The sequence below is a fragment of the Lactuca serriola genome, chromosome 5, assembly GCF_051521515.1.
Source record: "Lactuca serriola cultivar US96UC23 chromosome 5, Lser_US96UC23_V15, whole genome shotgun sequence".
NCBI classification, from domain to species: domain Eukaryota; kingdom Viridiplantae; phylum Streptophyta; class Magnoliopsida; order Asterales; family Asteraceae; genus Lactuca; species Lactuca serriola.
The window spans coordinates 363439853-363455102 of record NC_136412.1 but is presented as its reverse complement, the minus strand read 5'-3'; the positions used below and the strand labels follow the sequence as shown (position 1 = coordinate 363455102).

Here is a 15250-nt window from a genome sequence, read left to right as displayed (position 1 = left end):
AAAAACAAAATCTGCTCCATCAAAATATCATACATCTGCCCCCATTCGCATATGGGGGAGTGGAAGAAAGGCTAGTGTATTAGAGCCCTTTTTTGTTTTTGTTTTCCAGATACATTGAGTCTGGAATCTTTAGAGTCACATGTGATTGATGCATGCAACACTCTAAATTTTCAAACAAAAAATTTCAGTTTTAAAACCACATAAAACACAATCTCACATTTCTCACAACCCAAATGTATAAGTTGTTCAAAACACAAAACGAAAAAATGTTTGATAATATCCCAGAATCCTCAAAAATGTAATCTCTAGATGGTGTGTATAATCATGCCGACGCCTTCCCGCGATCCTGAGATGTACGTGAAACACATTTTACACAAACACTGTAAGCACGAAGCTTAGTGAGTTCCCCAAAATACCACATACACAAATAATAAGCCTCTCACGGCTATAGCCCGGCATGGACCCTTCGGTCATGCATCTTGGTGAGGACCCTCAGGTCTCATGACTCAGTATGGACCCTCCGGTCAAGTGTCTCAGTGAAGACCCTCCGGTCTCACAACTCGCTTTGGACCCTCCGGTCCTAGCTCAGTAAGGCACAGAATAATATATAGCATAAATCACAAAGACAAAATACATAATATAATTTAACTCAGTATAAGCACATAAGACCCTCTGGTCACACAATATTACTACTCAAGTAAGTATAGTGAGAAGACTCACCTCGCCTAGTAAAGCAATATATCCCACACTTGAACTACTAGTCTAGACTCCGCCCCTCCATAGCCTCCAAAATCCACAGCTTGAGCAAAACCCTAAAGTCAACGGAAGTTAATAGTCAAAGCTGACCCTACTCGTCGAGTACTACTCATGAACTCGTCGAGTTCCTCAGTGCTCAGTAAATCACGAAAACCAGAGTCAACTCTCCGAGTCCATGTAGAGTCCAGAAAATCGGGGAAAATCCTAACCACTCGTCGAGTTGTCCCACCAACTCGTCGAGCTTACTCTGAATCCAAAAACGGGAAAACCCGACTCACCTCGTCGAGTTGTCTCATCAACTCGTCGAGTTGTAACGTGTCCAGACTATTGGGGAAAAACCCTAACCAACTCGTCGAGTTGCCTCATCAAATCGTCGAGTCCCTTTAGTCCATTCTCTCATTCAGACGTTTTTAAGAAGAACTAAGGCCCCAAACTCTAGATCTAGCCTTCTAAGGCTGAAGTATCACTTAAAGCTGCAAGCTTTACGTCCTTACATGGCATCTAGGGCTCAAAATGCCAAAACAAGTTCTATAGAGGGTTTAGGTAACGCCCGTGTTTCTAGGCTAGACATTAATGTTAACGCAATAGTCTAGGTTAACCTTTGTAACCCATTTTGAAATAATAAAAATGTATTATTTGAGTATTATGTGTTTTATGCTTAATTGTTGTGATTTAAATGAATTAAGGATAAATATGAGCGTAATAATAAAATATTATATAAGCCCAATATATTTGAAGGAAGTTGTAGTGGTCCTGACGAGGATTCCGGAATTATATAGAATGCCAAAATCCGAGTTATAACGAAGAAGTTATGACCTGTCGAAGTTTCACGACAGAACCAATACGACACTGTGTAACGTAAATAGTGAATTTACGATAGAGCGAATTTTAGCTTTAGCGATATAAACGAAAGTCGCAGAATAAGTTAAATCGAGAGTGTGCATAAAAAGAAAGTCTAAATCTGACTCCGTATGAGGAAGTTATGATTTTTCTAAGTTTCGACTTAGCGGTATGCAACCCAAATCTCGAAATTGAGATCGAGTGATTTTTGGCCGAAAAAATCTAAACAAGAATCGAAGATCTCATCGATAGTAGTGTGACGGTAAAAAGACAGACGAAAACGGACGTCAGATGAAGAAGTTATAAATTTCTAACGGAGTTTTCCTGTCCCGACCTACTAAAAATATAATATTAAAAATAAAGTCAAAATTAGTTAACGGAGTCTAAACGAAAGTTGTAGAGTATAGTCTCACCTATACGTGGATATAAAGAACGTCAAAACGGAGCTCGTATGCGGAAGTTACGTATTTTTGAAGTTTGATAAATCGGAGTACGCCCAGCGTACCCGTGTTCATGGGCTGAGTTGAGCCACGTCGCCCTACTCCATCACTTGAGTGCCTCGGGTCCGAAGCCTTGACGTATCCGATCTGATCCACTTAGTACGCCCAACGTACTAGGTGTACGCCCTGCGTACATGTCGACGAGCCAGTACGCCCAGCGTACGAGGATGTACGCCCAACGTAAATCGAGGGTTCAGCCCCTATAAATAGAACTCAAGGGATGCCGGATTTTATTGCTAATTTTCATTTCCCTCACCCCTAAACTTTCTTTCTACGTGCAAGTTATACCCTTGAAGCCCCGGTATTGTCCCGACACCTGAAGCAAGTCTCGAAGCCCCGAAGATCCCGAGAAAAAGAGTTTTTAAGTCGAAACTATGCCCGCGTGAAGCTCGGTTTTTGAGAACATCCCGGTTTCATCGAAGAATATTACTTTAAGAGCTGTAATGCTGTCCGAGCATTGTCTTATCAAGTGAGTGTGTAGTTGCTTTTTTCTAACACATAGATATGAATTATTTCTTTATAAAATATGCGCTATGTGTTTATATATTATCTGTTATTAGGAATGAGTATTGAATAAATATATTATACAGGTTTTAAGTTGTGTATGAATGTATATATATATATATTTTTATCTACAAAAATGTTGGATAAAACATAGGTAGATAGTTGATGTGTGATTAAATAAAATGATGAGAGGCCTCGATGTTGTTTCTGATTCAGTCATCTAGCGGAGTTTAGATGACGACCACAGACATTTCTAGATAGTCTAGTAGAACGCTGGCAGGCTCGCCACCTGTAAGTGTTATTGAACTTGGGTGTTCAATTGTTGTACTCCATCCCCCACATGGTTGCCTTATTTGACATATATTGCTGAGGAACCCCCGAAGCATGTGTTGTCGCCCCGATGAAAATCCTTAGGCTAGGTCCCTTATGATAGTTGTTTTAGGGACGTAAAGTGAGGATAACGAGAATGGGTAATTGGGTTATTGTTGGTTGATGAAATTAATATAATTATTTATTGTGGGTTGAAATCCCTATATGCTTACCAGGCTCCCAATCCCGACCCACTCAGTTTTATTTGTATTACAGGTTGTGACGCGAGAGCATGAGTTAGATGAATCATCAAGTTATTTTCTTTATAGTCCAGTAGTTGTAAATAACTCTTGTAAGGTTTATAATGTGCCGTTTATGGTTTTGGTTTATATCGGAAAATCAAAAACTCACATCCACAAAATTGAGAAAATATATTATAGATGGAATACATGTACCCGTTGAGAAGACGGTGGTAAAAAGATTGGAAAACAACACTCGATGATCAAAAAATAGAAAAGGTATAAGGAGCAAACTTCGACTTCATAAAAAATTTAGGGCTTAGATGTGGTTGATTCGCCCTCTTTTTCTTCTCAACGTGCGGCTTATGAATGATATTATCGGAAAATAGAAAGTAAATATTGTTTTTTGTTTAAAAGCGATGAAGGTGGTGGAGAAGATGTCTATATTTGAAAGTATCGAATGATGGAGTAGACTAAGGACTAAACTTGCCAACCTCTACAGTGTGGAAAAACTCTAAGCAACAAAAAATATATTACTATACTATATTAATAGACATTGTCACTAGTGATAGTATATTTTGTATGTTTTAAGATTTTGCCACAATACTTTTTATAGTTTGACAATTTTAGTTCATATTTTATATGTTTCAAGATTTTACCACAATATTTTGTATAGTTTGATAATTTAGTCACTAACACGTTGTAATTAGAGATTGACTCATGTCTTTTAATATTTGCCACTTTAAGTCCCATTATTTTGTATGTTTCAATATTTGCCACAATATTTTCTATAATTTGACAATTTTAATCCCTGGTATGTTGTAATTAGAGATTGACCACATATCTATTAATGTTTGTCACTTTAAGTCCCTTTGACCATTTTGGCATTCTTTTTGTCCCTTTTTTCGTCTTACTACTTATATTTCATTATGAATTTGTTACATAATATTTCTCACTTTTAATCATTTTGATCCTTTTTTACCTTCATTTTGTCCCTTTTCCATCTATCGATTTGTGCTTTTGTTTTGGACTTCATTTTATCATCTTTTTCTCATCGTCATCATTTGTGAATAAAACAAAATGCATCTCATTGCCATAAATGTGACTCGTGGTTCACCACGGGCTCACCCACTAATTGTTCATAAATAGCATATGTATTAATATATTTATATATATAATTATATAATTTAATAATAGTAAAAAAAATACGATCAATTTTAAAAAAAAAAAATTATAAAGCAAAAAAATCATAAAAATATCAAATCAAAAGTATGCAAAGCTAACCCTTATTATATATTTTATAAAAGAGGAGTCACAGAACCGACTGCGAAGCATGAGACACGAAGGCGGGACAGATGTCGATCAGTACGGTTGACTGGTTGATCTTTGTACCTTCGATTTAATGGAGATTCGAAATTCAAAATTTCACCCCCGGAACGTTTCTTCTTATCAGCACTCTCGCACTAGCTATATATATACACACATACACTACCTAGAAACATCCATCTTCTTGGTCAACTTGCTCAAACTATGGTGACTCCTAAGTTTACAAGAGTACAAAGTATGCGAGAGCGTGTTCAAGAAACTGTCTCCGCTAATCGCAACGAAATTGTCTCTCTCCTTTCCAGGTAATCAATTCTTTAGTTTTGACTTTTGACCGAGTTTCCTAGCTCACTCATACTCATGGCCATGGTTGCCTTGCGTTGCGTATTTAATAGAGTATTAATTCCTGTAGGTACGTGGATCAGGGGAAGGGTATTTTGCAGCCCCATCACCTCCTCGACGAGATTGAGAATAGCATTGGTGATCATACTTCCCGCCAAAAGCTTACAGATGGTCCTTTTGGCGAAATCCTCAAGTCCGCACAGGTAACGCACAGTGTTCAAATTAAAATCTACCATGCATTAATTTCTTTTAGTTTTCTGATTCTGTTTTCCTTGTTTCCTTAATTTATCTTTGTTTATCATGTTTCTGTCTGTAACCTTTACTTCATTTGTTTGATTATAGGAAGGCATAATTCTTCCTCCATACGTAGCTTTAGCGGTTCGTCCGAGACCAGGTGTTTGGGAATTTTTGCGTATAAATGTTAACGAACTAAGTGTAGAGCAGCTGAGTGTTGCTGAATACCTTGTTTTCAAGGAGGAACTTGTGGATGGACAGTGAGTAATTAATAATTATATATGTTATATATATGTAGTAAGTAAGTTATGGGGTGGATGTAATTATAGGAGTAAGAGCCCTTTCGTACTTGAGCTTGATCTTGAACCATTCAATGCTACATTTCCTCGAATGTCACGCTCGTCATCCATTGGCAATGGAGTTCTGTTCCTCAACCGCCACCTCTCTTCAGTTATGTTCCACAATAAGGATTGTATGGAGCCGCTTCTGGATTTCTTTCGTGCCCATAAACATAAGGGATATGTAAGTTCAATTCAATATTAATTGGTTTTGTTTCCATAATTCTGCTAGCTAGTTACGTTAATTAGTGTCTTTTTAATTAATTAAGCTTCGATTACTTTCCTGATCACGTACGTACCATCAAATTAATGATTGTAAGGATTTTGCAGGCAATGATGTTGAATGACCGGATACAAACCATGTCTAGACTCGAGTCTTCTATGGCAAAGGCAGAGGATTATCTCTCCAAACTACCACCTGATGCGCCCTACTCTGAGTTTGAATATGTGTAAGTATATCGACCAAAGTTAACACAAGACTAGATCTATATATAGTACTGACCATTTAACTTTTTGCAGATTGCAAGGAATGGGGTTTGAAAGGGGCTGGGGAAACAATGCTGAAAGAGTTCTTAGTATGATGCATCTTCTCTCTGACATTCTACAAGCACCTGATCCCTCTTCTCTTGAAAATTTTCTTGGAAAGATACCAATGGTTTTCAATGTTGTCATATTATCCGTCCATGGTTACTTTGGGCAGGCGAATGTTTTGGGTTTGCCGGATACTGGTGGCCAGGTACACCCTCCCATGCATTGGTGATTTTTTTTTATGCGATTGGTGATTGTTGCGAGAGTGTTGTGAAGTATATATATATATATATATATATATATATATATATATATATATATATATATATATATATATATATATATATATATATATATATACTAATTAACAGTTGTATTCTTCTGAAATACAGGTTGTATATATATTGGATCAAGTGCGTTCCTTGGAGAATGAGATGTTACTAAAATTAAGGCAGCAAGGACTTGATATCAAACCTAAGATTCTGATCGTACGTATTATTATTATTATCATTATTATGAGTCAAGTTTATACTCGGCAGCTGTAGTTTCCCTAATTCTCATTTTAGGTGACTCGCTTGATACCTGATGCCAAAGGTACTTCATGCAACCAAAGGTTGGAGAGAGTCAGTGGAACTGAACATACCCATATATTACGTGTTCCTTTTAGGACTGACAAAGGGATTCTTCGTAAATGGATATCAAGGTTTGATATATGGCCTTACATTGAGGCGTTTACAGAGGTAAATTGAATTGTCATATATAATTTTTATATATGCTGGGTCAAATGTTGGTCATAGTTTTACCTTTACCTCCCTGTTGGTCAGATATAGTGTTGGAACATTACCTGCACTACACCAAAAACACACACAAACGTGCTGTGTAAAATTAAGAACAAATGGCGCAATTGGAACAAATTTTCTGTGTTTTTATTCCTTCCCAAAACTCCTTAGGGACATTTGAAACTCCATATCCCCGTCAAAAAGCTAAACAAGTATATCTACTTATACTAAATATGAGCTGAATAATAGCTACTATCTAGCCCACGTTTCCATGCTAAACTAAAGCCACATGCCTTTTATTTTCCACTAGACTCGGTCTACATAAGACCAAGTCAGATTTACTTTGTAATACTCTAAATGCTTCTTTATTTCATTTTATCTTCTAAATAAAGAAAACACTAGACCCATATGACCCATTCGAATAATTGATCCGCTGCCCAGGTTAACCCATGCATCAAGATTACCCAACATATAGTTGTACTTCCATGGGATGATACCACATAAAGGACACCATCTCTTGTCCACATTTTGTCTGTTTCTTACTTATTCGTTCCACACAAACATGAAGAAGAAAGAATATTCTTCTGACTTTTACAAAGGTTATTGTGTTTGTTTCATTATCAGGATGCAGCAAGCGAAATTGCAGCCGAATTAAAGGGTGTTCCAGACCTGATAATTGGGAACTACAGTGATGGCAATCTGGTTGCCTCGTTGCTATCTTACAAAATGGGAGTAACCCAGGTGAGGGATTCTGTTATTGATGAAACTACTACCTGTCGCACATTAATTTCTAAATTCAATATTCAAACTGTTGATATATGATGTATATGCAGTGCAACATTGCACATGCATTGGAGAAAACAAAGTATCCGGATTCTGATCTATATTGGAAGAAATTCGACGACAAGTACCACTTTTCTTGTCAATTTACTGCCGACCTTCTAGCCATGAACAATGCGGATTTTATCATCACCAGCACATACCAAGAGATTGCAGGAACGTACGTTCCCTGTTGAACTTTTTAGGTGTTTTGTTCATTATATTGTGTGATCTCCTGAAATAGGAAATTTTGCTCATATATACGAACGTCAGACCTTCTGAAGTAGATGTATGTGATACTTGTGTGTGTATCATAGATAAGAAAAGAATAAAAACATAATAGTATCTGCCCCTCCCCTGCTACCTAATGCAGCACGTATAAATTCTATAATTGAAAATTGCATACTCTTCATGCATAAGTTGTTAACTTTATATAGATTTACACGACCTTTATCTTTGTTTTAATTTCCAGCCATTATTAATTTGAACTTCACAAGTTCCTGCTACCCTATGATGGTCTCACCTGTTGGACCATCAATTTGAAGTTTGAAGTCATCGTTGTTTAAGCTTTTTCTTTTGCTTTGTATTATGATTTTAGATTCTGAATTCTTTTCAGGAAGAATACTGTTGGACAGTATGAGAGTCATTCAGCTTTCACTCTTCCAGGCCTGTACAGGGTTGTTCATGGTATTGATGTGTTTGACCCAAAGTTCAACATCGTGTCTCCAGGGGCAGATATGACCATTTACTTCTCATATGCTGAAAAAGAGAAACGACTTACATCTCTGCATGCCACAATTGAGAAGCTGTTGTACGACCCTGAGCAGAATGATATCCATGTGTGAGTCTGAATGACTTTTGTTAATTTTTATGTTGAGATGATGTAATTTTTATGTGTGTGTGTGTGATAATCAAGTGACATGCATGCATATGTGTGTTTGGATGCAGTGGTAATATAAGTGACCCGTCTAAACCCATGATTTTCTCGATGGCGAGGCTGGACCATGTGAAAAACATCACGGGTTTGGTTGAGTGCTATGCCAAGAATGAGAAGCTGAGGGAAGTGGCAAATCTTGTTGTGGTTGCTGGATACAATGATGTGAACAAGTCCAGTGACAGAGAAGAGATTGCAGAAATTGAGAAAATGCATCATCTTTTTAAGCAATACAACTTGGATGGTCAGGTCAGATGGATATCCGCCCAAACCAACAGAGCTCGAAATGGAGAACTGTATCGCTATATTGCTGATGGAAGGGGCATTTTCGTCCAGGTTTTATAATTTAATTCATATTGATAGTAATTGGTTATATATATATATATATATATATATATATATATATATATATATATATATATAGAGGTTGAATTTAAATTGTTTTTTGAAAAAGTAAATTATAAATAGTTTATTGTAGGCTGATTTTTAATAAAAGTGTTAATAGGACCTCTAATGAGGTCAATTTAGCAACACCCTTAACTAACTATATATGGTAATATGGATGCATGGGGATCAATGTCATGCAGCCTGCTTTCTATGAAGCTTTCGGGCTTACAGTGGTGGAGGCAATGACTTGTGGACTCCCAACGTTTGCCACATGTCATGGTGGTCCAGCTGAGATTATCGAAGATGGCGTGTCTGGGTTCCATATCGATCCATATCACCCTGATAAGACATCTGCAATAATGGTTGAATTTTTTCATAAGTGCAAGGAAGAACCCACTTACTGGGTCAACATATCTGATGCTGCCCTCAAAAGAATAAGCGAACGGTAAATTTTAGATTACATTTAAATCCATCAAATAATTCCAAAATTATAACTTTTGTTTTGAACCCACCATGTGGTTCGGCCACACCCATATACCAGAGCCATAGATTTTTTCTTGGAGGTACTTAAATTTAAGTTTAAATTTAATACAAATTTTCAGTAGAATTTTATATTCCTAATAATGATAATCAAGATTTCTACTTCTGAAAATAAATTTAATAATTATATATCAGATGAAAAATAAATTTGATAATTATATATCAGATGAAGATTTTATTTTTAATAATTATATATATTATTTTATATATAGGTACACATGGAAGATCTACGCAGAACGGTTGATGACATTGGCTGGAGTTTACAGCTTTTGGAAGTACGTCTCAAAGCTCGAGAGGCGTGAAACCCGACGATACCTTGAGATGTTTTACATTCTAAAGTTTCGTGAACTGGTGAGATTTTCATCCAATTAACCCATGCATGCATGCATTCTTGTCTACAAGAGAAAAAGTAACAAACAAAATCCTTGTACAAAGCCCATATGCATTTAATTAAGCTCCATAAGCATATATCCCCAATTTAATTATCAACTGAAAAACATGTTACGTGCACTTTGTGCATATTATAGAAAGCTAAGATTTTAGTAGCATATTTAGATATGTTGTAAACAGAAACCACTTGACCATTTTGGGATTTAACGCTTGTATAAATTATATACTTTTACAACTTTGGTCGGTTTTACTGTCTTAAACAGGTGAAGTCCGTTCCGCTAGCTGTTGATGATTAATTATGATCAGCCTTAGGAGTTGTTGGGTTAGCTGCCCGATCTATATGGGAAGGGGATGTGGCTTCCATAAGTCTGTGTACGCAACTATCTATGTATATATGCCAGTATGTATGTATTACGTTGTACAAGTGTTGTTATATTATATGCATACTTAAATAATAATAATAATAACTAGGAAAAGAGCTATGCTTTCGCATGGCTTGGAAATTTAACATAACTGCAAATAACTCATTTTCATTAAAAAAAATATTGTTAAGCATTTGTAGGGTTTGGAATATGAAGGTAACAAAGCCGAGGAGGTGTAGTCAAGGAGACAACTCCCGAGGAGCGTGATTGGGCCCAAACAAAGGAACTGAATTTTGACATGCATTTGGTTGGCAAGTAACAACAATTGTTCGGTGATGAAATTCAAAGGCCAAAGGAATTAATATTATCATAAATTTGAACATGCAATAAAATTCACCTCTATTCTGACATTAATAAACAAATAATAGTAGATAAGTGTTTTTATGTTGTGATCTTCCCACGCAACCACCCATTTCTCAAACTCAACTCTCAACGTCTCCTCGGCCAAAATGTGCCCTTCATCACTTTCTTTTCCGTGTCGTTTTTATTTGTGTAAGCCGCAATGTTCATCTTTCCAAGTTTGTACCCGTACCTGTTAGGGCTCCTTTCGTGTTGTAAGTTTATTCAACATGGTATATGAAAAAAGAGCACATAAAATGACCAATTTGCCCTCAGTCAATCTTGCGCTACCGTGAAAGTGAGTAACGATTAAAATATGCTTAAAATGTTGAAAATAGTCATTGCATCTTTTTTAAGGGTCAAGAATGTACTATTTTGACTTTAAAAAGTCAAATTTACCATGTCACAAATTGAGAATATGTCTGAAGTATAAAACGGTAACATCAACATTTTACTATTTTGTGATACCTAGAGTCACATGTTATATAAAAAAGTAAGGAAAATGTTAATATGCATTTTCATATTAGACAGATTTCATATATGGTAAGCTAAATAAGGAATTTTGAGTAGCAATGGAACGGAAGATCACCTTCAATTTTAAGATTTACTTTTCTAACTTCTTCTTCAAAGTTCTTATTGTCTAAAATACTCTTTTTCTTGGAAAAGCAAAATTCAGTACAATCAACTGTTTGTAATGTTTGTAATGATCAGTGTGTGGAATTTGGTAACTTTAGCTTATAGCTTTGTAAACCACGGACCAGCATTTCAGACTGGTGCTTAGATAATATATAACATAGTATAATGAAAGTATAATGTAAGTAACAACAATGTACTTGCATTTTTTTGTGGATAGTGTGTGTGTTGACTTGAGATTGTGAGAGTTTTACCTTACTGCCACTACAACTAATGGGGTTGAGATCAAGTTGTATAACCCAAATACCATGTTTGGCTGCTAGGTGGACGGAATCCAAATATCCAATCCCGTTGGAATCGTTGTTTCATGTTTGCGACTCGTTGTTCTTCTCCAGACCAATTTACCTCTATTTTTACTCTGTAATAGCCACAACCAGATTGGCCAAATCTCAAAGGCCATTGACATGCTATCCATGATTCCCTCCTGTTTTTACCACCCACTGTATATAGACCAACCTCAGTTTCCGGTCCAAATCCCCTATAGAAGACATCAGCCATCACATAAAAATCAGAAAGAAAAAGGTTCCAGTCAAAATCAATTACAAAGTATCTCAATACTATGCTGACAAATTAGATAATTGCTTCCATTACCAGATCTATTGTTGCAGGCCCCTGTTTTACACAGCAAAACAGAGCAAAGACGGAGAGTATTTTGAGGCAATTTTCTGATTTTATCTTCCTATTTTGAAACTGGAACGTTACATGCTACTTAACCTACTAATCAGCTAGAAATGTGGAAACCTGAAACCACTTGATTACTACTTCCTAAAGAAAAGGGAAAATGGCCAACATGGCCTTTTGACAGCTTCCTACGAAAATAAACTGAAACAAACACAAATGAAATAAACATAAATGGTCCCCAAACTTTCTGGATTACACCAACAAGATCAACCTAACATCTATTACCAGATTAAAAAAATGTCATATTGAATGAATACATGGCTTATTGAGATCGCTAATAACGCTATAGATAACACCAACCTTCCTTTTTATTTGGTTGATCATTGGAGTATGAATCCATGTTTCCTAACTAAAAAAAAAAAGATTACTTTGAAGGATGACGAAAAGAAGGAAACACGTTGAATTAAAAAGGGATATAATTGGATTGAATAACTGCTTTGATGTTGTCAGATGTAAGTGACAAATCGATTACGATACATGGTGTAAAGGCGGCGTTTATCTGATATCATAAATTTTAAACAAAAAAATATATTTTCATGGAAGCAGGAAGAACCGAAAGGGAGAAGGTAGATGAAGACGAACCCTCTCATCACATCCGACTGCTTTTTCCTCCATAGGTCTGACAATATGGACAAGCCCCTATTATCACCAGCAAAATCAATATAATTAAACCATCAGGTTCAAGTGAAACCATAAGAAAACATGGATATTGAAACAGAAGGTGTGTTGAAGTGGGGAAGAAAGCAATAAACCCTAAGGTTCTTCGATTGAGATTTTGTTTTCTATCGCCTCCTTCTCCGGCGATCACCAAAGCAGTTCCATGAGTAGTTTAGGAAAACAAAAACGTCTCCCAAGAGTCAGAAGCAACGAAGGATCAAGGTGGACAGAAGCCGTAATCGAGGATATGGAGAAGATGGAGATGAACCGGAGGGTACAATCGGCAGTGATGTGGTTTTAAGTCTGAGTCGAACAGGGGCGATGCTGGTGGTGAAAGTCGGTGGAAGAGATGGTGAATAAGAGAAGAGACTGGAAGGATGAAGACAATTAAGTCGATGGCGATTGATAGAGTCGATGAATGAGAGAAGAGACTGGAAAGCAACTAACGACATAAAATACCCGTATAGAAAAACCAATCTCAAACTGCAACAAAAGGTATAATTAAAGGACCATTTGTGTCATGCCTTAGGAACTTTAGAGAACAATTTTAATATATATATATATATATATATATATATATATATATATATATATATATATATATATATATATATATATATATATATATTATTATTATTATTATTATTATTATTATTATTATTATGGATGGGAAGAAAGAAATATGTGGATTGAATGTAATGGAGAGAAGCACTTGTGAATACGGTACTATTCATAAAGCAGAAAGAGGGATTCTTCGAGTGAATTTGATAGGATGATTCATGAAGAAGCAGTTGTTATATCTTTGGATGCTTTTTATCGTGTACAAGGAATTGATGCCATTGTGTCTTGTGCACATGACATGGCGGTGCAGGGGTGGAACACACGGAACACGAATAATATATAGGGGGGGGGGGGGGGGGGGTCAAAACACGACCATGGCCAAAAAAAAATTCAAATGTGATAAACTATACAAAATAAAATTATCTAATGGTATTAATGGTTCAATAGCAAAAATATATACCCTAAAATAGTTTACTTTGTTTCAAAATTGATATTCTAATAACAAAATATATATGTATTTGGAAACTAACTAAAATATATAAAAGGAAACCTTGAATGAACTTGCCAACCATCGAATAACAATTTAAAAGAAAACAAGCAAATAAAATCAATGTGCAGAAGGAAGGACATTCTAGACACAACTTCCAACAAGTACTCGATTAAAAACAAGTTTGAAAAGATAAGATAAGACTGAGATCCATCAACAAAAATATATAAATATAAACAATACATATATATGAGTACGAGTCTTAAAAGAAAAGTCAAAGGAAAGGAAAGTAACTCCCAAATCATGATGGAAAGAACACATCTTGTAACATTGGTGGCCTGGCCGGTGGTGTGGATGAGGCAGTGTGGCAGGCGGCAACGATAGTGGAGAACGAATGCTTTTCTAATTTGCACATCGTGTAACATTTCTACAACCACTTTTCTTCTATTATACCTCCTATTTCATCGCATTGATTGTGACCGAAGATTATAAGATGATAATGTTTACTTGTTTCTTAGCCGTTGATTTACATTCCATTTAAACTCTTATTACCTTATTTCATCTCTTATTCGTTGATGTACATTCCATTTAAACTCTTATCACCTTATTTACAAAATCATTGGAGGGGCCAATATCAATTTAATTGTCAAATAACAAACTAACTTATAAACTCTTTGGTATTTTTAGTCTAAAGACAGGGGTCATGGCCCCTCCCGGCCCTTAAAGGCATCTGTCACTGGGAAGAAATCGTTATGAAAGTGAGGATTCATAAAGGCATCCGCCCCTAAATAACAAACTAACTTTTAAACTCTTTGGTATTAGTAGTCTAAAGACATGAGTCATGGCCCCTCCTAACCCCTAAAGGCATCAGTGTAACACTCCAAATCAGGTAAACCATTTAAACCCCTTTAAATAATTCAGTTGACAAAAATGGACCATTTTAGTATGTTGGGCGTACCCTTAGGCACGCTTAGCGTACCATGGAGGAAGGATCGCGGAGGAGTTTCGCGTATGTGGGGCGTACATATAGGTACGCGAGGCATATGCGACAGAGGGCCAAACCCTAATTTCCGGACTTAAGACCTATATAAGCATCCTTATCGCATTTGAGCCTCACCCTAACTAGCCTCATTCACCCTCAAACGTCCTTGAAAACCCTAAAATCATTAGAGTGTGTGTTCTTGATATTGTAAGTGTCTAAACACCATCCTTTTTGGTGTATTAGCTACAAGGAAGAGGAGGAAATAAGCTTGAACGAAGAAGGGCTTCTGGATCTTACATTTTGAGCAGTCTAGGAAGCTTAAGGAGGTAAAAGGCTTTCACATTGGTCAACATTTTCATTTCTAGAGCTAGGGTTTTCTCTTTAGTCCCTTTTTGTGTTATTGGACCACCTCTTGAGAGTTTGAGCAACTCCAGAGCTTAGGGAGGATAGATCTGAGGTCCTTTGGTCCATTCTTAGCATAAACATGGAGTCTTACTGGGTGTTTTGACCTCATGCATGGATTAAGACTCTTGGAAAGGCCTTAATGGGTTGTTATGAGCATATGGAACATGCAAAGTCATAAAGTTGCCAACTTTATGCCTTAGGACATCTTAATGACTCAGATCTAAAGATTGGACGTTGGAACATCAAGTAATAAGCACTTAA

At 36.4% G+C, this 15250-nt stretch overlaps 1 protein-coding gene and 1 long non-coding RNA gene across 4 annotated transcripts; one reads left to right on the top strand and one right to left on the bottom strand.

Moving 5' to 3' along the window:
- Positions 1–4591: 4591 nt before the first annotated feature.
- Positions 4592–10328, top strand: LOC145055756 (sucrose synthase 3-like). The gene is made up of 15 exons (XM_079004149.1): positions 4592–4776; positions 4884–5016; positions 5156–5307; positions 5377–5569; positions 5716–5834; positions 5905–6121; positions 6306–6401; positions 6480–6653; positions 7317–7433; positions 7526–7692; positions 8128–8352; positions 8460–8781; positions 9033–9277; positions 9585–9723; positions 10026–10328. Exons 1-15 carry the CDS (start codon positions 4679–4681, stop codon positions 10056–10058), a joined length of 2430 nt encoding a protein of 809 aa, XP_078860275.1. The 5' UTR covers positions 4592–4678; the 3' UTR covers positions 10059–10328.
- A 132-nt stretch (positions 10329–10460) lies between these two features.
- Positions 10461–13002, bottom strand: LOC145055757 (uncharacterized). Of its 3 annotated transcripts, XR_013685333.1 has the most exons (4): positions 12650–13002; positions 12480–12536; positions 11411–11694; positions 10461–10716 (listed from the first exon to the last, which is right to left on the bottom strand). It is a non-coding gene; the product is annotated as an uncharacterized LOC145055757 (long non-coding RNA). The 3 variants fall into 3 exon arrangements; XR_013685334.1 differs by having other exon boundaries at positions 11808–13002; XR_013685332.1 differs by having other exon boundaries at positions 12480–13001.
- Positions 13003–15250: the final 2248 nt, after the last annotated feature.

What these genes read in the sequence shown, in the direction of transcription:
- LOC145055756 (XM_079004149.1), top strand. Translation starts at nt 4,679, where the DNA reads ATGGTGACTCCTAAGTTTACAAGAGTACAAAGTATGCGAGAGCGTGTT. An exon ending in CCCATAAACATAAGGGATAT is followed by an intron (nt 5,570 to 5,715) that starts GTAAGTTCAATT and finishes AGGATTTTGCAG; the next exon opens with GCAATGATGTTGAATGACCG. An exon ending in TCAAACCTAAGATTCTGATC is followed by an intron (nt 6,402 to 6,479) that starts GTACGTATTATT and finishes TTCTCATTTTAG; the next exon opens with GTGACTCGCTTGATACCTGA.